Genomic DNA, 24,886 nt, shown 5'->3' on the forward strand with positions numbered 1-24,886 from the left:
ATACATGTAATGTGTGTATTCGTTAGTAAATTTCTAGGTAAGTACTTTTTAAACTATAAAGAACATTAACTATGCAGATAGAAAGCATAAAGAATAATAAAACAAATATCCACAAATCTACCACTTTCCTTATACATTGCTGTTTCTCTAAGTTTATTTTTGAGAGACAGGGATAGAGAGAATTCCAAGCAGACTCTGAGCTGTCAGCGCAGAGCCCGACATGGGGCTTGAACCCACAAACCATGAGATCATGACCTGAGCTAAAATCAAGAATCCGATGCTTAACTGACTGAGCCACTCAGGCACCCCTATAATATAGCTGTTTCTATTACAAAACAATCTAACCAGGGCCACCTGGGTGGCTCAGTCCATTAAGCATCCGACTCTTGATTTCAGCTCAGGTCATGATCTCATGGTTTGTGGGTTCAAGCCCTCTGCACTGACAGCTTGGAGTCTGCTTGGATTCTCTCTCTCCCTCTCTCTTTGTCCCTCCCCCACTTGCTCTCTCAAAATAAATAAAAATAAACTTAAAAAAAATTATTTAAGGAGCGCCTGGGTGGCTCAGTTGGTTAAGTGTCTGACGTCCACCTAGGTCATGATCTTGCAATTTGTGAGTTCGAGCTCCCATTGGGCTCTGTGCTGACAGCTCAGAGCTTGGAGCCTGCTTTGGATTCTGTGTCTCCCTCTCTCTCTAACCCTCTTCTGCTCATGCTCTGTCTCTCTTTGTCTCTCAGAAATAAATAAATGTCAAAAAAAAATTTTTTTTACTTAAAAAAAATCTAACCAATAAAATGGGGAGCTAAGGGAAAGAACTTCTACTTTTAAATATATATCTAAACCTAAAGAGCATATATTTTTAACACAAAGCACGTATTAATTTAGTAAATAAAAAAATGTAACTGGAAAACCTTTCCCTAACTCAAACAAAACAAAACCAAAAAACTGGTTTAGTTAGAAAAGGATGAACATGTGCAAAGACTATGGAGAATACTGAAGACAATTTCAGGTCAAAAGATTTGTGGAGGTTTATTTATTTAGTAGGTCAAACTTCACATTAAAATTTTGCCCTTTCTACTCTTTGATATAAAATGCACTGATCTTAGGGGCATTTTCTTTATAAGCAAATATATGAAATGAAGAGATGGGGGAGAGATTTACTGAGTATGACTAAGAAAGAGGTAGGGGACAAAGGTGGATGAGGATTATACCCCTTCTCTTCTACCCTGAGTATTTATATGCAGAAGAGAGAGAAGTTAGTGTAGCATAATGGGACACAGAAGAAAAAGTGCTGAGGGCACAATTTCCTAGAAAAAGGACAGCATACACAGTGCAGATTTTTTATGGTTCATTCCCTATTTGACCACCAGGTGGCTGTTTGTAGTATGCCTTGAGGCCTTCTTAGGGAAGAAGCTGTGAGCAACCTGCCAGTCCTCCCAAGTGATTTTAACTTCAAGAGGGCCCATGATTCTGAGATGAGGTTATGTAGAAATAAAGAGCATAAGAAGAAGATTAAGTTTTTCAAATAAATAAAGGATAATCAAATGTAACAAGTATTTGCTAAGGTCTATTAAATTTGCTTTAATAAAAGATTTTTTTATCATGGTATTTTATTTTTCTAATTTTGGGTGTATTCTTCATTAAGACATGTATTCCTGAGTTTATTACTTAGTTTATCTTGGCTACAGAGAATAGTACAGGGCCAAGTAGGTAAAATTCAGGAACTAAATGAAATGCTGTTGAATGGAAAAATGTACAATTAGGCAATTAGACTATGTTCTAATCTACTTCTAGAAAAGTACAAATCTTAGTTCAAATTTAGGATAAAAATGAGGACAATATTTGAATATTCCTTTTAGTTTATGCTCATCCTCAGAACAGTTTAAGACAGAATTGACTTGAGAACAAAAACACAAAAAATAAACTGAATTCTGTGCTCTAAAGAGGACAAGGACCTAAAACAACTGTTCAATGGAAATATCATGGGGGTGCCTGGGTGGCTCAGTTGATTAAGCATATGACTCTTGGTCTCAACTCAGGTCATGATCTCATGGTTTGTGAGATCCAGCCCTGTGTCTCCTTGGGATTCTCTCTTCCCCTCTCTCTCTCTGCCCCTCCCCTGCTCCCCCTCATGTGCACTCTCTTTCTTTCAAAATAAATAAACTTAAAAAAAAAGTGTAACATGAAAGTCGCATATAATTTAAAATTTTCTAGTAGTTACATTTAAAAAAGTAAAAATAGGTTAATTTAAAAATATTTTCATTCAATACATCTAAAATATCATCCTTTCAACATGTGTAATTAATATAAAAATTACTAATGAATATTTTACATCCTTTCTTCCTGTTTAAAGTCTTCAAAATCAGTGTGCATTTTACATTTATAGCACATTTCAGTGTGGGTGCTAAATTTCTGCATGGAAATAAATACTTGACCTGTACTTAGATATCATAAAATTTACAGTTGAAAAAGTAGTTTTAAAAACCTAAGTTGTTCCACACATACTTAAAAGTTTTCTAGTAAACGAGTCAAGTATCAGTTTTAAATCTAAATTATTCAAATAAAATATAGAATTCACTTCCTAGATGGATAAGGTAAATTTTAAATTCTCAATAGGCACATTGCTAGTGGTGGCCAGCACAGGTATAAACAATGAAAATATACTCTAATTTCCACTTTACTGCCAGTTAGATATGTGTTCTGAGTTGTGTTTTCTTTAATACAGATAAATTTACAGTGATCCATTCGCACATTCTCTACTCCATCCTGTGACCAACATACATTCTTACAAAATAGCTTCCTACTCTTTGGCATATGGGTCTGTGCTGTGAAGGGAACTGGGTTACATAGAGATTATGTGAACAAATGAATTGTAGCAAATAAATTAGCAAGCACTAATCCACTGAACCAACCAAACAGAAAATACTAGTAAATATCTCATTTAGGATATAACATCCTAATATAACAATCCCAGAATAATATAGAGATTTTCTAATAGTTATAAAAGCTTTTCCAATTTTAGCTTCTATAACCTGAATTTCAGCTATAAGATTTGTGAAAATTGTGAAACCACAAAGCAGTCTAACTGATGGCTACTTTAAAAGTTTGTCTATTTTATTTTATTTTATTATTATTTTTTTTTCAACGTTTATTTATTTTTGGGACAGAGAGAGACAGAGCACGAACGGGGGAGGGGCAGAGAGAGAGGGAGACACAGAATCGGAAACAGGCTCCAGGCTCTGAGCCATCAGCCCAGAGCCCGACGCGGGGCTCGAACTCATAGACCGTGAGATCGTGACCTGGCTGAAGTCGGATGCTTAACCGACTGCGCCACCCAGGCGCCCCATAAAAGTTTGTCTATTTTATATAGATACATAAATAATAACAAAATGAAGATTAACAGGAACAGAATTCAATGTATTCCTCCCTCAGTGAGAAATTCCCATACTTGTTCTATAAAATAAAACATGAGAGTTAAACAGTGGATGTGTCCTTACTGTTGCAGTTTTACCTCATGTAAAGCTTTTGCCTCCTGTAAGTTTTGTACGCTGACTTTGAAACCATAAGAATTGTTTAAAGATGGTCCATCAATCTGAGAAGTTTCTTTCTTTGGGGTATTTACTGCTGCAAATTGATTCTATCAAAGAAAAAACACACACATAGCCAGAAAAAGATAAATGAGCAATCTTTTCTTTTTTTTTAATCACTTATTTCTACCTAGATAATCTGCTTTATGTGTTTGGTAAAATAATACATGATAAACTAGTATCACCTCTTTAGGCCCAAGAAGAAACGAAGTATTTTATTAACATTCTTTTCATGCTAGGAATTCAAGATAGCAGAACTGGATATATGTAGAAATATCTGACACAATCTGTAAGCAAACCATATGTTGATCTTTGAGTTTTCAAACCCCAAATAATGAAACTAATAGTCTTGTTGGAGAGTTGACATTTACACCACATGGACATTGATCTTGACCAAAATCTGGGAAGTATGGCAAACAAGCAGGCAATATATGTTTGCAACTAATTTTGGCTAAAGTTTATAAAATATTTGAAATTCTGGGTTTGTATTTTACCCAAACACAACATGTGTCTGAAAGATGAATGAAAATATATATAATCTTGAAGGGTTTAGAAAAAATAGAATCTATTTTTTAAAATATTTTCTGATTTCCAAATCCATTAACCATTTCCCCCAAGTGTTGATTTATGTCCACAACACATTTGCATTTATTTTTTGACATAAATAGCTTGTAATTCAATAGTATTTAAAAATAAAAGTTTTAAAAACGTATTTATAGTCTTAAAATAGAAATACTGAAATGTATTTCATGTGGTTAATATTAATGAAATGTAGCCAATATGGAAGTGATTTCTGTCATCTATTTTTAAGGATACATGTCTAATGTTTACTTTTTTTATATAGCCATATATTTCTAAGTATTACCATATTTTTAGTATTTAAATAAAGATATTTATGATTTTTCAGAGTTTCAGTGGTAAACAATGTTGCTTTCCTTTGCTACTTAGTAAAATGAACTGAAAAAAGTCAATGTTATATTTGAGAAAAAAGTAATAAACCAAGAAAAAGGATATATTTTTGGTGGGATCAAAAAATCACTTACTTGAGCTCTGCTGTCATTGGATTGTTCTGATTTTGCCAGTAATCAGTTAATGTATTTGTATCCTCATAATCCACATTTTGGCTATCATATTCACTTTCTCTGTAATATTTGTATTTACATATAAGAATCTTTTAGATCCCAACAACAAAAAATAAACTAAAAAAAAAATTAGGCAATTTCTTGTTGTCTCAAAGATATGTAAATAAAATGATGTAAAAATATAATAAAATTTTTAAAAATGAGACACAAATTTATCAATTATCTAACTGAAATCTAAGATAAGAATGGATCGTCCACTGAACATTAAATATGTTTAGCATAGTTACCTTTGCTTGTGTTAAGAGTACTCTTCTAAGAGTGTCAGTATTACTTCCTTTCTTATGACTCAATTTCTGGGTTTTTGGTTCTGTAGAAAGAAAGATCATATTTAACATATACATCAAAATTGCCTGCTTAAAAAAAAAAAAAAAATTGCTGTTCCAAACTCTTGAGTACCATCTATGAATACTGTCCTATTAATTCCTCCCTAAAACTTCATAATTTAAAAACAAAACTAATTCAAATCTCTTATCTCCAGCAAAATAACTTTAAAATTTTGTATTTTTAAATAAAAACGTTTCTATTTTAATTATTGAGTTTTTACTTCAGTCATATCCTAGGCAATCATTTAATTCATTTACTTATTTATAGAGAACATATGAAGAGGAAGAAAAGATACAGTTTCTTCTCTCACACGGTCTAGAAAGAGAATCATATATTCATCCAATACAGAAAAATATAATTATAATTGGGGTAAGTATAACAAAGTGGAATATAATTGGGAATTTTTACACGTCAGGGAGATTAGGAAGGCTTTTTTGTGCTAAAAATCAGGAGAAAGAGTAGTAATTACCTAGGAACAGAGTGAGGATTTCCCCTGATTACTCAGCAAAAGAAGTGGAAATTACTGTGGGTGAATAAAAAGGCTAGGATAGATGTCCAGGTGACAGATGATGGTAGCTTGGCCTGAGGTTGTGGTGGGAGAGATAGAGGCAACAGTAGAGATTTGGGTAATTTAGGAACAAAGTGATAGAAATTAGTAATGGACTAGGAATCACAGGATGGGCAGTGAGGTGAATCAGATAGGTGTTACAAATAAACCCCATGCTTCTGACTTGAGTAACTCAGTGACAAAGAGATGGTGGTACTATTTATTGAAGGAAAACCCAGAAAGGACCATATGGGCTTCTATGTGTAGGCATGCATGTTTGTGTTTATGAGTACACACAATTGGTAGTGAGTATATGCTGTAGATCATGAGTTGAGTTTTAAAAATATTGACCTTGGTTGGGGTGCCTTTGAGCATTCAAGTAGAAATCCCAAATAGACAGTTAGATATAGTGTTCTGGAGGTTAAGAGAGTTCTGAACTGGAAATTTAAATTTGTGGGTTATCTGTAGTAATCCTGTGGGCAGGAATTCACTCATTTAGGGAGAAAACATAGAGTAAAGCTTCAAAGGAAATCAAGTAGGCAGAAACAGAGGAGTAGGAGAAAAGCGAAGGGTAGAAGAGGCTCCAAGGTAATGGTCGACAGGACAATGGCTGTTTAACAGGCCATGTGACAGTAAGAACAAAAAATACACACTGGCTTTAGCTACATGAAACTTATTGAAATTCTTTACAAGAGCAATACTGGTGGAATGATGGGGGTTGAATGCAATGTTGAATGGGCTGAGAAATGAAGGTAAAAGAAATGGGAGTTGTCAAATTACAGAAATCTTTTAAGAAATCTGGCTTTGAAGAAGAGGAAAAAGAGTAGAAGCTACAGATCTAAGGTGAAGGAAGGTTTTTGGTTTTCCTTATATCTTAAAGGGTGAGAAAGACTTGGGTATATATTAAAGCCAGTGGGAAAAATCAAGTTGAGAAAAAGGAAGACTTCTGAGAGGCCTCCTATATTTCACCCAGAAGGTAAGAAGATAGGATGGAAGCATATATAAGTAGATTTCACAGCAGAAAGATAAAAATTAAGTTTCCATGAGATGATCGATGACTTTACAAGAAACTGTCATAATAACATCTCACTAGTAGAGTTAAAATTTCATTTAAAAAGCTCTGAATTTCATTATATAGTCTAATGTTTTCATTTAATTTCTAATCTTTGAAGAATTATGAAGTCTTCCTCTTCTTTGTAACCTTACCTGTTGACAAAGGGCTCAGGCTACTTGCTTCAGGAAGCCTTTCTAGAAGTTTTCTCTGTATAATTGGTGTACTATGAAGGCAAAGTGATTCACATATTCCGGTTCTTGCCCTAACATTAATTGGAGATATCACTAGAGGCTCCAAAGGCTCAGTGCAGGGGCTTTTCTGTATATCATCTTTTACTGGTTTTAAGAAGTTCTCAATAGTCAGGGAATGTAGTTCCTCTACTTGTGATGCGGGTCTCTCCTCTCCATCTAATGTTTTAGAATCTGGGGATGCTGCTTGTTGCCAAGGCGGAATTACTGGAGAATCAGGGGAGCTGTAACTAACATAATAGTCATCATCATCATCTTCACCTTTCTCAGGATCATTTGCAGAAGCAACTGGTGGCAGTGTCTGACTTTCACTTACAGTTCGACTACATCCTGTGGTTAGCGCTTGTAAAGCAATCTGAGAAGTATCAACATCTTCCTTGGTATGTGCTGTAGTGGGGAGTATATGTGGAGTTGTACTCATTTTTGGAGGCACTACAGGTCTGTCATCTGGGTTAACTGAAGAGCTGAAGTTCTCAGCAGATTTTATGACTCCAGCTGGCTCAGTTTTAGACAGTTTCTTGGAACGTTCGTATTCTTCTTTGGCTTGAAGCCATGCTTGAACCAGTTGTCGACTTGGGGCACATTTGCAAGGCATAATCACAATTTTTTTATCTTCAACCATTTTACAGCTATTACTTGACCCTTTATTGACCACTGCCTGGCCATTGCGAAGGGGTGACCCTGGTCGTGGATTCTGAGTCATTGCTGAGAATGCTGTTTTCCACAGACGAAGTCCTTCCAAGGAAAAGTCTCCCTCAAACTCAGCCAGATCATTTGGAAGTCGAGTTTCTACCATGAGAAGCCGTCCACCAATCTCCCTACAAACAACATATTTTAGAACAACTGTTTCATCTCAAAAAGCAATTACCAAAATATTTAGCTCCCTATCATAGAGAGGTTTAAAAATTTTTTAAAACATTTTTACTTATTTTTGAGAGATATAGAGAGACAAGAGTGTGAGCAGGGGAGGGGCAGAGAGAGAGGGAGACACAGAATCCGAAGCAGGCTCCAGGCTCTGAGCTGCAGCACAGAACCCGACGCAGGGCTCGACCCCACCTACTGTGAGATCATGACCTGAGTGGAAGTCAGACACTTAACCAACTGAGTCACCCAGGCACCCCTCTAGAGATTTTTTAAAGTCCCTTTTGGATTCTTAAAAATGCCCATATCTTCCCTTTCTACACCTTCCCCCTACATACTTTATGCAGGTACAGCCTCTTTAGTCTTAATATGTTTTTCTTCACTGGTATATGACTAAATTAATTTCCAGGTATATGACTAAATTAAGTTCATCAATACCAGGGAAAGAAGGTATTTTTTGTTTTAAGTGACCCACGAAGCTTTCTTTTCTTCAAGGAGATGGCATAAACTGATCCTCTACTTTCCTCTACTCATCTTAAATAACTTTCCACTGTTACCACATATGAATAAAAACAATGGAAGAATTTATCATTAGAGACTGTGTGCCTGGATTTTATCTATAGCCTCCCTAGACATTTTCTAATATCTACAATAGTTTAGCAACACCAGTCAATTCAAACATATCTTTGTAACGCTCCCCGCCCCGACCAAATCCCCTCAAACATTAAAAAAAAATCACACACAATTGAAGTAAATTACCATAATTCTTTCTCCCTTTTACATGGCAAAGTTTAACACTACATCCGAACTTTGAGTTACCAGAGTACACAGAATGCATAGCATAAATGCTGATAATGTTTGTGTATGTGGGGAACCACTATTAAATAGTAGCCTGGCTTAGTTTTCCAATAGTTGCAAGTATCAAGCTAAACCTCTCTCTTTGTCTAACATATATCCATTGGTACTATTTATCATCTGCAGCAAGAGAAGTCAACTTTTTCTTCCTTATGGTATTTCTTTCATGGATATGAAGATAGATCTTAGTTTTTTCAATCACTTCTTCTAGGGCATGATTTTCCAAACATCCTAGTCATTCCCTACATAAAACTCAATGAACTGAATTCACGTTTTCTAATTTGGACTGAGGGTTACCACAGTTCCTTTTCCTCTTTACATGGTAAGACTTTGGCCCTTATTAATTAACTTTGTAACCAAAATCTACACCTTTCCTGTATCCACCTCCCAGCTATATGAAAAACTAGAAGAATTACTGCTACTGAAGAAAATGAGTACATATTATATGCCATGCCCATCTCTAACATTAATGGTATAGAGATCATAATCAAGTAAAAAAACAAAACAAAACAAAACAAAAAAACCCCAAAATTGGTGAGGTGTAGTAAGTTCAGCTCTCTTAAATATTGTCAGCAGCATGATAATTGCATGTCATAATATATATTAAGAGCCTTAAATTTTTTAGAAATCCTTTTTTTTAAATTTAAATTCAAGTAGTTAACATATAGTGTAACACTGGTTTCAGTAGTATTCAGTGATTCATCATTTACATATAACAGTAATCCTACTTACAAGACTATATGGAAAACCCCCAAAATACAAAAAATGCTTTATGAAGAAAACAATCCCATAATTATCTATCATATTAGAATAAGGAACAAAGTTTCTGTCCAATAATATATATATATGATAGGATTATTATGTAGCCATTAAAATGTTTCAAGAAACTCATAAATTTAGAAAATGTTTATAATATTAAGTGAAAAAAAATCTGTAATACTATGACTATAGTAAGATTATTTTATAAAACAAAATAAAAATTTAAAGAAATTAAAAAAAATTAAAATATTAAGAATGGTCATTACTAGGTAGAGAAATGGTGTGATTTTTATGCTTTTATACCTCCTAAATTTACTACAGTGAAGACTTTAATATTAAAATATTGTTTTTAATATTACATTTATATACATTTAATGTTATATATTAAATATTATATATGTAATATATATTATATATAATACTAAAAACAATGATGTTTTATAATATATATATTATAATATATATAATATATTATAATATATATATTATGCCAGGGGCATCTGGGTGGCTCAGTTGGTTAAACATCTGACTTTTGATTTCAACTCAGGTCATGATCTCACAGTTTGAGTTTTGAGCCCCGCATCTGGCTCTCCACTGACAGTGCGGAGGCTGCTTGGGATTTTCTCTCTCCCTCTCTCTCTCTCAAAATAAATAAATAAACTTAATAAAAATTGTGTTTTTCAGAAATGATGACTATCATCTTTTTATTTCAGCTGCACGACAAGTCTCAAATTTGGACAAGTAACAGCAACACACAGCGTTAATGACTAACACATGGTAAGTTAACAGAGAACTAAAAACTAGATGTGTAAGTAAGGCTGAGACAGAAAAAACAGTTCAATTAAAAATATACCATATTTACCACCTATAAAGCCAAAGCCCCTCATATAATGGAAACTAATGTGTAAGAAACAGATATTCATATATTCTGGCAGTGAAATAAAGAGAAAGAGTCCCATTCATGTTAAAAGACCACATATAGGAACTAAGCAAAGCAAAACAAAACTAAAACTGTATTAGGAAGGGTGGGAAGGAAATTTTCTGTCTCCCACTTCAAGTCTTTAGAGGAAACTTCTACCCTATATTTCTGATCACTTTTTCTCAACCCTTTCTTAAATGGACTCCTGCAGGAGTTATTGCTGATCTGCACGGTAAAAGTCTGGCATTCACTGTGTCTTTTTTACTAGAGTCAAGAACATGGTGCTTTTACTAACATGGTCAGGTTAGTGTCTATAGCAGATTCTTCCTATCTCTTCCCATCATTTAGACTAAGCCAAGTGGGCCTCTGCAGTCCTAGCCAACCTCCTCTGCTTCTGACTGAATGGATGAAAAGAACTGCCTCTTCTTGCAACTGGTTAGGTAAATGGAATCAAGACACAGGTGGGTAGGACCCAAAGTCAACACTTAAACCACATGGATTAAGTCATATTCTCCAACTTAGCCCCTATCGGTTATATTCTACCTTGGTGATGCAAGTAGTACAGAATACCTACTTTACTGGTTTAATAAATAAACCAATACTGATTCCTTTGCACTTTGCTATCGGCTGTGTGTGTGTGTGTGTGTGTGTGTGTGTGTGTGTGTGCGCGCGCGAGCGCGTGCGTGTGTGTGTATCCGTCTACTGCTCCTCTGGAGATTCTTTAAAAAAAAAAAAAAAAGGAGGAATAAGAGGAACTGAAGTCCATCTTGCACCCTAATAACTATACAAACTAACAGTAATAACAGTATGATTGAAGATGTTGGCAACGTGAAAAGAAAGTGATATATAGTACAAACAACTTAATCTTCATTTAGAGATATATCATAAAAGTACTTAAAACATATGTATGCTCATTTTCACTTTTAAAAAATAAAGTTCTTTTAAAATTATAAAGTTACACTTTTGAGAAACAAATATTTTAAAAATGATAAATATACTTTTCAAGTATTATGACATCCTTCTTAATCTGGTATCAAGTCACAGTGAGCCTCTGCATCTCTAATCCTTAAGGTTGACACAATGTTAATAACCCAAGACCAATACTCTTCAACTTGAAGTTCTCAAGGGGCAACCATCCAGCTAGTTTGTGAATTTTCTCAGAAGTCCACAATTATGAATAGCTTTTACAATGATTTGCTTATAAATACAGTATTACAGCCAGAAAATTAGCATTCAGGTACCAATGTTATACTCGCTACAATATACAGAGTGACTCAAAGGGAAAAAATAATTCTGATTACCTGGGCCTTTCTGGTACATCAGAAGGATTGCTGCAAAATGGTTCCTGGTAAATAGTTTCTGAAAGATCATGATCCAACAAAGTTGCCATAATTTCTTCCCTACTTGGCGGGGACATAAGTGGCTTCAAAATGTGAGCAGTTCGAGGGGTAAAACTGCCATTTTTAGATTGTGAGGGAGAGCTGGTAGACCTTGGTGAACTATCAGGAGTTGGTGTCAATATATCATTGTTTCTTGAAACATACAATTCTAAATCTTCAGAGGCTGCATCCACAAGTTCACCATCAGGGGAGGATAGTATTGTAGTAAAAGAGGCACTGACTGAGTCAAGAGACTGTTGCATCTCTTTTCTGGTATGACCTTGAATCCAGTCTGAAGTGCCTGGCTGTGAGAAGCTAAGAAACACTTCTTTGCTTACTGAACTCCTATTCAATCTGGATTTTTCGTTCAGACAGTCCTCTGTCTGCTGGACACAGAAAGAATCCATTATTGAATTAGAGCGAGCTGTTAGAGGATGAAAGCTACTTTTCCACTGGTTGTGGCGATGATTCTCATTGCTATCTACGGATGACTTCTCAAATAGTTCAGGACTTAGCGTACCTGATCTCATCCATGAGTCTGAGGCATGATGTTTTTTGTCTTCATCACACTTCTGGTTATCATGACTTAAAAACTCACTTTTTTCTATCGTTTGTCCTGGGAAAAGATCCTGAACTGCATCACTTAGGAACTTCTGTGGCAAATTCTGATCAGCAGGGACAAACTGACTTCCAGAATAAAAGCTACAAAATCCAGTTTGACCTATTGCATTAATATCAAAATTATAATTATGTTCAGGAGACAAACTATCTTCAAGTGAATAACAACTCTCAAAACCTGGATCTGAAAAAAAAATGGGACTGTCATCCGATAGAGAGTTATCCACCTGGCCAGAGTTCTGTAAATTGAGAGAGTCTACTTTAAGAAGTTTGGGAATTTTTTCTTTAGGTTTTGTACTTCTAGGAGTTCGAGGTTTTCTTGAAGACGTTACTGATCGTGTTCGTTTAATTGTTTTGTTTTGCTCAAGGGAGCCAGAAATATTTTTGTTTGGTTGAGGTTTACTAGATGATGGGTCTTGCATAATATTTGCATTTTGTGCTTTTTGCTGTCTCTTCTGTAACAATTCTTTTAGAACTGCCAGTCCAGACTGGCCTTCACCAAATGCTGAAGGTGTTGACACATTTCGACTTTTACACTGAGAAAGTGCTTTGGTTTGTGAAATTGCTTCTGACAATGACCTCTGTTTTACCCTTTCAGGTTTAAAATTTGACATATCTAAAATAAAGCCCCTTTGTTTTTGCTCCCATGCTATTTGTTTGATTGGACTTCTCAAGGAAGTTACAAAGCAATTATTAGGCATTTGGCTTTCCTCTGAAGATGCATTTCCTGGAGTACAAGTTTCACTGTGCTTTGACTGTTCTGCCATGCACACAATCTGCTGCTGACTGTCTTTGCAATGCAAAAAGTTAGGGGCATATGCCTGATCTGGCTTTGAGTCTAAAGAATTACGATATTCATTTAACTTTCCGATGGATGACAAATAGTTTTTTTGTGTATTTGCATTCTCTTCCGTCTTTGGAGACATTATACCCGAAGATATCTGTGTATTCTGGGCTACCTGAGATAAATGGTTGGAAAGATCAAATATGTTTTTTTGAATCAAAGTTGATTCCTTTAGAGTAAACATAGCACTTTGATTGTGAGACCTCTGGACATTAATTTTTGAGATTCCAGGTCCCAAAGAACTACAAACAACTGATGAATGCAAATCATCTCGTGAGCTGGGGAATGTTTGTAAATCAGGCTTCTTGCTTTCTAAGAAAGAAGAAAAGCAGCCAGATAAATTCTGTTGTGCATGAATTCCAGTGGGCAGGGGAGCAGAAAGGGGAAGATCTACAGCAGAGCTCATTAGTGACACATCTTTCTGTTTAAAAAGTAGTTGAGAGCCTCCAGAACTATTTGAGGTCTCAGACACATTCTGATGTTTCAGCACAAACTTAACTTCAGCACCAGACTGAGATTTAATTTTTTCATCTTTCATTATGTGCTTTCTTGACATACCTTTCTCATTTGTTTTTTGTTTCTGTTTTGCTCTCGGTTTCTTTTTTCCATCATCTCCTAATTTATTTGTCTGATTTCGTTTGTTCCTTTTCTTAGTAACCACAGAAGGATTAACAAGCTTAGTTTTGGATTTCTTAACCTGCGCTCTTGCTCGACTATTTTTTTCCATACGGGAATTAACAGTCTTGTTATTACATGCATTAGGACCCTTAAAAAGCATTGCTTCTTTATCTGCAGCAGCCATCATTTCTTCAGCTCTTGGATCTGTGGGAGACCAGCAGCGAGGGGGAGAAGAATTTATGGGACTTGTGCTTCTCTCAGAAAGAAAACCTAGTTTAGACATAACGTCACTATAATTCAAGTCACAGTCTTCGGTTTCAGCATTGTAGGATGGTGAGGGAGGAGACAGGATAGCATGTGACCGTTTTCTCCTGAAAGACAAAGTTCTTTTAATATTTTCACTATTTGTCCTTTGTTGCTTACCAGTTTTTTTCTTTGCAGACTTATGTTTTGATTTTCTTCTGTGACTTTTCTTTGGTGTTAGTGGATAAATGGGATATTTGGTTGCAGGGGAGTCAGGAACTTTTGGCCAAAAATCCTTCAAAGGTGCAAGCTTTTTATATAGTTCCATTTTTTCCTCTGTCAATATAACTTGTTTTTCTTTAGAGTCTATTTTTCCTAGCTTCACAAGCATATTTTTTCTCCCTCTAAATCTATTAATAATAATATATTTTATGATGACAGGGGGCAACTTTTTAGACATTTTTCTTCGTTTTCGAGATTTGAGAGTTCCATCTAAATTTTCACCAATTTCCATGGGATGAGGTAGGCTAATTTTTGAGTTGTGTGTTACAAAACTTGACTCACTATCTTCAGTCTCATAATTCACCTTGCGTTTCGCTCTCAGTGTATATTTATTTCCATACAATCCAAAGGACTGCTCAGTTTCTAAGGTTCCATCTCCAAAGTGACAGTCTATAAAACCGTCTGTGGGGGTTTTATTTTCAAAAGCTCCACGAGTGACTTTAATTAAATCATTGGCCAATACATTATCCTTCTCAGGATTACTATTACAGGGATTATTTTGTATACAATTATCTTTTGTGGATACAGTCTCACTAGTTTTGGTAGAAGTCTCTTGATGACCTATGAGCTTCTTTTTATTTATTTTTAATCGGGACTGTTTACTGCTGGATTGTAGTTTGTATGTTACAGGCGAGAGTTTCTGTGGTCTACTGAGACAGTTAGAAAGAACAACACTGGGAAAAAACATATAATGTGCTGCTTGCTGGCTGAGGCTTGGCTTTTCAGTTTTATGTTCTTGAAACTCTTCATATCTAATTTTAAGTTTATTTAGCCCACTTTCATCAGCAATGCTATCAAGAGAATGTACCATAGTTCTATTCTCTCCTGAGCATGATAGCAATTCACAATTTTCAGTTAATGATGAAGGGAATAAACTATTCAGAGCTGTGCTGTTTCCTTTTTCATTTCCTTCAGAGGATAATTTACTTTTTGAATGACTAAGGTCAGAAAAGTTGAAAGAATTTTTGCCCAATGTACTTTCACTACTATGACGGTTCATATGGATAAAAGGGGCATCCTTATCAATTTTTCTAATGTTTGTATACTTTCTACTTGGTACTTGTCTTGTAACAGATGGGATATCTTCTCCATAATCAAAAATACTACTTTCACAGGAAGATACTGGGAGGATATCTTTCTTACTACTTTCTTTATGAGAGTTTTCTGAATGGACAGAACTGCTTAAAGATCCAGGGTATTTCATAGAGTAAGTGCTTTCATTTGTAAAAGAAGCAACTGAATGATCTAGACATTTTTCTATATTGTTTGGCTGTGGGAGGTCTTCAATTAAATCTTCCTTGTTTAAAACATGGGAAGAAAGGGCACTTGTGTGTTTACACTGAAAGGTAATCTTAGCAGAAGATGGGGGTTCTAATGTAGCAGCATCTTTGTGAAAGATGGAAGGTTTTACTGATAGCTTGCTCGTTGCAATCACAGAAGAGTGAGTTCTAGAATTTTCGTTGTTCAATGGATTGTCTGAAATGGGGGAAAAAAGAATTTATTTCACCTCCATGCTTTTAATTTTTAAAATCTTTTCCCATGCTATCACCATGAAAGGAATTGTATGAAATTTTCTATGCTTAAAATGGTTGTCTCAACAAAAAGATTGTTCCTATCATTAGGATAATAACTCAATCTAAATAATCAAGAGGCAGTCATACTTGATTATTAGTCATTATTTTAAACATATATTCCTTTGATCAGAAATAAATTATATTCATATTCAGTGCCTTTTTGGGGAATAGGGAAAAATACAGTCATCTTGAAAATTTTTCCTTAAGCAATATGCTTCTTTGCATTATCACTTCAAATAAGCTATTTCTTTTTTTCAAGTTTTTATTTAAATTCATTAGTTAACATCTGAGCATATTTCTTGCAGTTTCTTATGCTACTTAAATGTTAACATGATCAACTGATTAAAGTTTATGAAACTTTAAATCAGTGATTTACAAATGTTATCCTCTTAGAAATGAGAAAGAATCACATATCTACATACTCAAAGAAAAAATCTTGCAGGACAAAACGTAACAGTACTGTCAGAGCCTCACAGCCAATTTCCTAAGAAAGTGTGATTACAGTTTTAAAATCAAATACATATTTAGCCCCTACGTACTGAAATGCTCATAGTGTATCAGTTTACTTACCACTATTTTCATCTGCAGTTCCATCTAACTGAGGTATAGAAAGATTGGCTAGAAGCAAACTGTTATTACTCCATTCCATTTCTTCTTCTGAAGACGAATCATCTTCTTCAGTTGAGCTTCTATGGTTATTTCTACACAGTGATCTAGAGAATATTAAGATTCACTAGTGAGTACGATCATAGAAAAAAGCATGTCAGATTCGAACAGCTGCCTAATGTGATGCTATAATAGTAAAACTAAAAAGATCTGAAAATTGTAACTTTAAAAATAAAAGCAGATTTATTTTGCTTTAGTATCACGTCCTATAAAAAGTTATTGCAGATAGACTTAAAATCCTTTTCATGTGAGCTACAAGACAACATCACTTCCGTATCCAAGCTCTGTAATATCCTGGATGATCATATCTAATCATGTTTTTTGTTTTTAAATAGGCTTCACAAAACCCAGCATAGAGCCCAACATGGGGCTTGAACTCATGACCCTAAGATTAAGACCTGAAATGAGATCAAGAGTCTGATGTTTAACCAACTGAGCCACCCTGGCACCCCTAAAATTATGTTCTTCCATATATTCTCCCCTTCATCCTATCATTAAATATACACATATAACAGCATGGGTGAGAACCCAGTAACATCTAAAAAAGGTGGAATCTCAGCATATTTTAAGAAGTCTCCACAAATATACAATCTCTGTACTGTGAACTGGAAACGAACAAATAGGTAAGCAAGGGGGTACACCGGTCAGGTTGAAAGAGAAAACAACAGGGATCAGAGAGAGGCTAGGAAGTGGTAAAGGTGTTGGGTCAATCCCAGCAGTGGCTGTAAAGAGGGTTAATAAGGAATTCAGATGGGCTGTGAAATCCAGAATGACTTCATCTTTTATTGATTAAAATTTTTTCACTAGGTCCTAGGCTTGATATTTTCCCTTCTATTCGGATGGGCAAACTTACTTTCTATCTATACCTAAGTTTTTCTTTCTCTTGTCTCAAAAATTTGAAAATGTCCCTTAATTATACATAGAACAGATTTTCCATTAAGCCTTTACCAAATCACAATTTGTCCTAAAGTCACTTTCTTAGGAGCTGAAAGAATTATTAGAGGTCATCTGGTCCAATTTTCTACTCAAAAACCTTATTTTTAATAGATGCTAAAACCTCCAGTTTTACATTCTCAGTTTAAGGAGCTTGCTGTCTCACAGAGTAATTAATCTTTTCCACTGTTAATTTTTAGTGATTTTCTTCCTATATTACACAAAACTCTCCAATTTCCATACATTATTCCTGTTTTTGTCTGGTGTTGCTATATGTAGCCTATCTATGCTATTTTTCACATGATAACCTTTAAAATATTTGAAGGCATTTATCATTTGCCCCATAATTCCTCTCTAATTAGACCAAACATCTATTCTTCGTACTGTTTTTTTTTTTAAATGTTTATTTTTGAGAGAGAGATAGAGCATGAGTGGGGGAGGGGCAGAGAGAAGGAGACAGAATCTGAAGCAAGTTCCAGGCTCCGAGCTGCCAGCATAGAGCCCGATGTGGGGCTCAAACTCACGAACCATGAGATCATGACCTGAGCCGAAGTGGGACGCTCAACTGACTAAGCCACTCAACGGCCCCTATTTTTTAAGGATGTTTATTTATTTATTCCAAAAGAGAGAGAGCATGAGTAGGGTAGGGGTAGAGAAAGAGAAAAGAGAATCCTAAGCAGGCTCTACACATAGCACGGAGTCCAACTTGGGGATTGATCTCACAAATATGAGATCATGACCTGAGCCGAAATCAAGAGTTGGACATTCATCTGACTGAGCCACCAGGTGCCCCTTGTCACTGCTCTTTAAAAGTGAATGTTCACAGATCCTACCTTTTCTTCCTCTTTTTTCTCTTTACTTTCTCAGGATTCTTAAAATATGGTATTCAGGGCAGAATAGAACATCCACTATACAAGAGAATTGAATGAGTCTTTTTCTAGACACCATACTTCTATTTTTCAATCTCTATCTAATATGCATTTATGAAATGTTTATTAAATATTATGAAATGAAAGGTTTTGTTTTCCCAAGGTTGACTTGGGCATGGTTTTCACAGAATTGATTCAGTCAGTGAACATGTAAGCATTAATCATGGGATAAACCATGACTAGTATTTTAAACAGGGTGACATTGGGGCGCCTGGGTGGCTCAGTCTGTTAAGCGTCCGACTTCGGCTCAGGTCATGATCTCACGGTCCGTGGGTTCGAGCCCCGCATCAGGCTCTGTGCTGACAGCTCAGAGCCTGGAGCCTGTTTCGGATTCTGTGTCTCCCTCTTTCTCTGACCCTCCCCTATTCATGCTCTCTCTCTCTGTCTCAAAAATAAAGAAATGTTAAAAAAAAAAAAAAAACAGGGTGACATTACTGATTACAAGTAGAGAGGGACTTTATAAGAATTTTGTGTATTTGAATGTGAATTTACTGGATACAGGTATAAAGGTATAAATAGTTAAACAAGATAGAATCTAAGGAACTGTAGAAAAAATGTTAATGTTATATTGGAGGTAAAAATCAAAGAAACAATACCAAAATAAAACAGTGAAGAAACAGATGGAAATAAGAAAAAGTAAAATGCCACAAGATCAAATAGAAATATCAAATAGTCAACACTTTGCTAAAAATGAAAGAAGCAATCCAATGTATTACAGCAAGACAGCAAGACTTAACTACATCAAGTAAATATTATAATTATTTTATTAATAAAATCCAAAATCTGTTAGAATAATAAATGTTACCCCAGGTACAGCTGGTAGCCAATAATTAAATTCACTATTTTGGTAACCATATAACACTACAGACTTATTGTGCTCTTAATCAAGTAAAATCATGGCGTTCCCATAGAAATTATTAAGTCCAGAATGAACTAAAGGTCTATCCAGTCTATATTTATACAACTGATTCACTGAACCTAAACATATGACTCTCTATTAGGCATCACCTATTTAGTTTCAAGGTATTTCTGAATCTATATTCTGTCATCCAATGAATTACCAATCTCTAATGTTTGTGACAACGTCAATCTAATCTAGCATGATAGTTGGCATTTAAGCAGTTAGGTAGTTTCTAAATTCAAATTCATGTATTCTTATCTATAAGGATGATATGTAAGATTTTACTAAAAAGCCTATTGAAATTAAGACTCAATATGATTATAACATTCCCTTAACTGACTATATTTAAAAAGGATATAAAGACGATAGAGCATGATTTGGACTCATGAAGGGTCCTGATATTCTCTACTTCCTTAAGTGCCGATAAAATGTTTATTTAATAATCATAATTATTACCCCTACTATAAACGAGTAGCAAGGAGAAGACCAGTTAAAAAGTGAATCATAGTATTCCAGATAAACGATAATGAAGGCCTAAATTAGGATATTACCTTGGGAAGGAGTGGGGTAGGACAGAGCAAAGGCTATGGAGACAAGAGTTGACCGACACAACCAAACAATAAACAGGGGTATAAGGAGGGCAAGTCAAATAAAACACTGAAATTACAAACTTTCAGAAGTTGGTGAGGTGAGGGTAGAGAATTTATTATTACAGAAATAACAGAGAAACAAGAACAAAGCTATTTTTATAGGCTGATGTGGTTGAGGCATTTGATAGTTCATGGAAAGATTTATCAAGTTTATATATAAAAAACAACATACAGACAAGCTACAAAAAGCTTTATGTCTTCCACCTCACTTTCTTTTTTTTTACTTTATAAATACAAGTTTGTTAACATTTAGTGTAATAATGATTTTACGAATAGAATTTAGTGATTCATCACTCACATTTAACACCCAGTGCTCATCCCAACCAAGTGTCCTCCCTAATGCCCATCACCCCTTTTAGCCCCACCCCCCCATACTCCTCAAGCAACCTCCAGTCTGTTCTCTGTATTTAAGAGTCTCTTGTGGTTTGTCTCTTTCTCTGTTTTTATATTGTTTTTGCTTCCTTTCCCTTATGTTCATCTGTTTTGTATCTTAAATTCCACCATACTATTTTTTTTTGATTAGGAAATATTGGCAAAAGACATTTTATGACACTGTTGAGGGTCAAATCTATCAGGAAATCAAACACTGATTCTGTCTGGACCAGGTAGCATTAGTTCTTCAAAGGTCAAGGGCTGAGTCTTTGACTGATTTATAACTGTCACAGCAAAGGGAGCTGAATACATGAAGCTAGGAAAAGTATAAAATAATATTATGCAGGTTTGGAATTTTCTACTCATAGAATGAAAACGGAATTCTTTGTAGGAACACAGTTTGAAAATATAGAAGAAAGGATTCTGATATACACCCAGATAACAAGGGGCCAGAAATTTTATTTTTAAGTAGTGTTGAGAAACTAGAGGAAATCTTACATGTATATTTAATATTTATGGATTAATCTCTTCCACCCTTCAATAATGGCTTTGAGGGTGAAAATTTCAAACAAAAGAGTTTGGAGGTTTTAGTATTGTCTACATAACTTTAAAGGAGAGGCATACTCAGTGTTTCAGTCTCAGAAGCCTAATCTTTTTCTACATACAGAGATACAACTCAAACCAATCAGGCTCACAAGAGACTGATGTGGGGGCACCTGAGTGGCTCAGCTGGTTGAGCACCGACTTCGTCTCAGGTCACGATCTTGCAGTTCGTGGGTTCAAGCACCACGTTGGGCTCTGGGTTGACAGCTCAGAGCCTGGAGCCTGCTTCGGATTCTGTGTCTCCCTCTGTCTCTCTCTGCCCCTACCCTGCTTACACTCTGTCTTTCAAAAATGAATAGACATTAAAAAAAAGAGAGAGACTGATGTGGAAAACTATCTTATGCATTCAGCCATCTTATTCATTTAGCTTGAGAAATGAACCAGAATATCAGTGTCTGTTTCTGAGACTCTTTTATTTTTAATATTTAATTCCTTCAGTCTAATCAGACCTAAAAGCTTTTTCTTATTTTCAAGCTGACCCTATAACTGTTGCTCCAACCCATTAACAGTTTAACTCTCAGAAGGTATTCTTTTTCCCCAAATTCAGAGAGAAGGAGGCCTTCTACTTTGTCCCATTTATGATCCACACATAACATAAACAGATGACTTCTGTAATTTAGGTTTACAGGGGAAATGGGAATTGAAGGAAGGTGGTCAAAAGGTACAAACTTACAGTTATAAGATAAGTACTAGGGATGTAATATACAACATGGTGGCTATAGTTACCACTCCTGTATGATAAAGAGGAAAGTTGTTAGAGTAAATCCTGAGAGTTCTTATTAAAAGAAGAAACATTTTTTTCCTCCCCTCCCCCCATTTCTTTTTACTGTATCTATCTGAGATGATGCATATTAACTAAACTTATTCTGGTAATCATTTCACAATATACGTAAGTCAAACCTTTATGCTGTACAACTGAAACTCATACAGTGATGTAAGATAATTACATCTCAATAAAACTGCCAAAAATCCCCACTTAGATTTAATCTTTTTAAATGTAGCTTTTATTTTGCTTAGAATATGAAGCTTATGCCACATGAAAAACAAAGCACTACTTTAAAGGGATTTAAAAGAAAACTATTAGTTTATAAAGTATTTAACATTACGAATAATAGTAAATAATAATTTCTAATTAAAGAAGAGTGATAATGACAATAGGAAATTATTAAAGTAATGGAAATAACTAAAACGTTACCTCTTTTTGGCACAAGGTTCTTCAATATTGCTGTCCCATCTCTGAGACATCACCAAACTAAGCTCCATTTCCTCTTTTTCAATCTGTGGTTCATTTTCTTCATCATCACTATTTTGGGAATTTTTAGGGTTTCCAAAGAAATGACGTTGTGATGGCATCCTATTTCTTCCTGCCTGATATCCATCATTTTCCAAACCAGCAAGAAGATGTACCAGAGCCTCATCAGGACTACTGTCCACTATAAAACAAGTGAAGCATCACTAAGAAATAACTTTTCAACATAATTCAGATCAGTTATAAAACAACAGAATCACAGATACTGGCACATACATACTGAAAGAATACAGCTGACTTCTTTGTTGATGTAGCTCTTTTATCAAAGTGTGATGTCTTTGGACTACTTGCACTGGAATGATTTTGTGTCTTCCCAGACCCCATCCTATATCTAAGGAATCAGAATTTCTGAGGTAGGGCCCAGGAATATGCATTTAACAAGCTGCCCAAACTGTTACTGCACAAGTAAGCTTGAGGAGCACTAAACAACATCCAGTCACTAGTGTTCAAACATAAAATATGTAATAAATGTATGATTGATGCTAAGCAAGAAGTGCCTTAAAAACAATACATGTGAACATCTTATCCTCACTTAAGTTTTATTTAGCTCACAGGATAGACAAATGAAACCTGCAGTTGAACAACACAAGAAAGCTTTTAAGTGGTTAATGACATTATTTAAAAAACCTTGAAGACTACAATGATGCCATATGAGGATGCCACTTCATATGTACTAGGGTTGCCAAATCAAAGACAAACCATAAGTACTGGCAAGGAAGTAAAGAAATTAGAACCTTTCTACATTGTTGATCAGTGTAAAATGGTGCAGCAGCTTTGGAAAAAAGCTTGATGGATCCTCAAGATGTTACACAGTTACCATAAGATACAGAAATTCCACTCTTGATATATACCCAAGATAACTAAAAACATATGTCCACACAAAAACATACACATGAATAACCACAGCAGCATTATTCATAACTGCCACACAAAATGGAAACGACTCACATATCCATCATCCTACAAATGGATAAATGAACGATGTTATATCCCTATGATGGAATATTCTTCATTAGTGAAAAGGAATGAAGTACTGACACATGCTACAACTTGGATGAAACTTAAAAACATTATGCTAAGTGGAAGAAACCACCAACAAAAGTTACATGATTTCCATTTATATGAAATTACCAAAATTGGTAAATCTGGTAAAGGAGAAAATAGATCAGGGGTTGTCAAGAGCTGAGAGGAGGGAAGAATGAGAAGTAACTGCTAATGGTTATGGGTTTTTTTGGGGGGGGGGGGTGCTAAAAATGTCCTGGATCGATAGTGGTAATGGTTGCATAACTCTGTGAACATGATAAAATTCACTGTACACACCAGAAGGTAAATTTTATGGTTATGTGAAATATTTCAATAAAAGCTATTATTAAAAAAAAAAGACCATGAAGATGGAGGTTTGCTCGAAGCTAATACATAACTTTTTTCTCTGTCAAATGAGATAATATACTCCCTATTTACTAAAATATCAGGTTTCAGGTTTTCTTCACTGACATTAAAGAAATTGGTTCACATACGCTACCAAACATAAGGCCAAAATAAAAGATATTTGCTTGCAAAAGCCAGTTTGGCAAAAATCTTTCTTAAACCTAGAACTGCAATCCATTTTTCCTGTCTCATTCTTAAAAACAAGACTAGTATTACCAAATGAACTACAGATATTTGACTTTCACTTCTTTGACTAACACAGAGAATGCATTTGTGACTAACACATAAATTCTAAGCTTAGGGCAAGGTGGAATTTATCTACTAATGATACATTTTATTTGCCTAATGTAATGAAATAAGGATATACCTCCCTCACTCTTTTTTTCAATTCTTTCATTTTCTCTGTGTTCCTCTCTTTTAGCTGCCTATTTTTTCTTTGGATCATTTCTTTCTCGATACGCCATTCATTTATAAAAGAAGAAAGTTTCCTACTCTTGTCTAAATTGTTCTTGAAATATGACTGTGTACAATAATTTTGGAACTGGTCCTAGTCAATTTGTGTTCCATTCGAATGAAAATGAAGATAACAGACAGAGGACACTGTAGAAAGCTGGGAACACAATTGATGCCATCTCTCATTTGATACAGTAAGAATGGAAAAAATACAAAGTTCACAATAAAATAAACATAAAATCATGACACCAAGCAAAACAAGAGGCATGAAACTCAATGACATATCACTTTCTGCAATGAAATTTTAATTTAATGTTTATTTTTGAGAGACAGAGCGAGTGCAAGGGCATGAGCAGGGGAGGGACAGAGATAGAAGGAAAGAGAGAATCCCAAGCAGGAGAGTGCAGAGCCCAATGTGGGGCTTGATCATGACCTGAGCCAAAATTAAGAGCCTGACACTTAACCGACTGAGCCACCCAATGCCCCATAATGAAATTTTAAATAAATTTCTGAACAAGATGTCAGTAATTTCGACTAAATTAATGAAATGAAATCTAGCAAATGCCTTATGATGCTAATGAAAATGCATCTAGGGAAACGCAAAGACACACAGAAATAACTGTCATGTTCTATACTAGCCAAAAGCTAATGACTCAAAAAGAATTGTTCAGGAAATTTCTGATACTCACAAAGGAAGACTCAATTATGGTATTTAATTATGTACTAAACTTTGGAGAATTCTGAATTCAAAATGAATGCATTTTCCCCCTAAAACAATATGGCTGTTCTCC

General features: G+C 35.1%; 1 protein-coding gene across 2 annotated transcripts in view; it reads right to left on the reverse strand.

The window, feature by feature from the left end:
• REV3L (REV3 like, DNA directed polymerase zeta catalytic subunit) overlaps positions 1 to 24,886 on the reverse strand; it is a 176,077-nt gene that overhangs the window by 61,489 nt on the left and 89,702 nt on the right. For both annotated transcript variants that reach the window (XM_086707602.1, XM_086707603.1), the window contains 6 exons: positions 22,101 to 22,338; positions 16,422 to 16,564; positions 11,595 to 15,753; positions 6,804 to 7,717; positions 4,954 to 5,033; positions 3,509 to 3,634 (listed from right to left, as the gene is read on the reverse strand). In XM_086707602.1, coding sequence (XP_086563728.1) covers positions 3,509 to 3,634; positions 4,954 to 5,033; positions 6,804 to 7,717; positions 11,595 to 15,753; positions 16,422 to 16,564; positions 22,101 to 22,338 — 5,660 coding nt within the window. The remainder of the gene's footprint in view (positions 1 to 3,508; positions 3,635 to 4,953; positions 5,034 to 6,803; positions 7,718 to 11,594; positions 15,754 to 16,421; positions 16,565 to 22,100; positions 22,339 to 24,886) is intronic.

This window comes from Puma concolor, chromosome B2 (genome assembly GCF_028749965.1).
Source record: "Puma concolor isolate L17-30 chromosome B2, mPumCon1.1.hap2, whole genome shotgun sequence".
Classification (NCBI taxonomy): domain Eukaryota; kingdom Metazoa; phylum Chordata; class Mammalia; order Carnivora; family Felidae; genus Puma; species Puma concolor.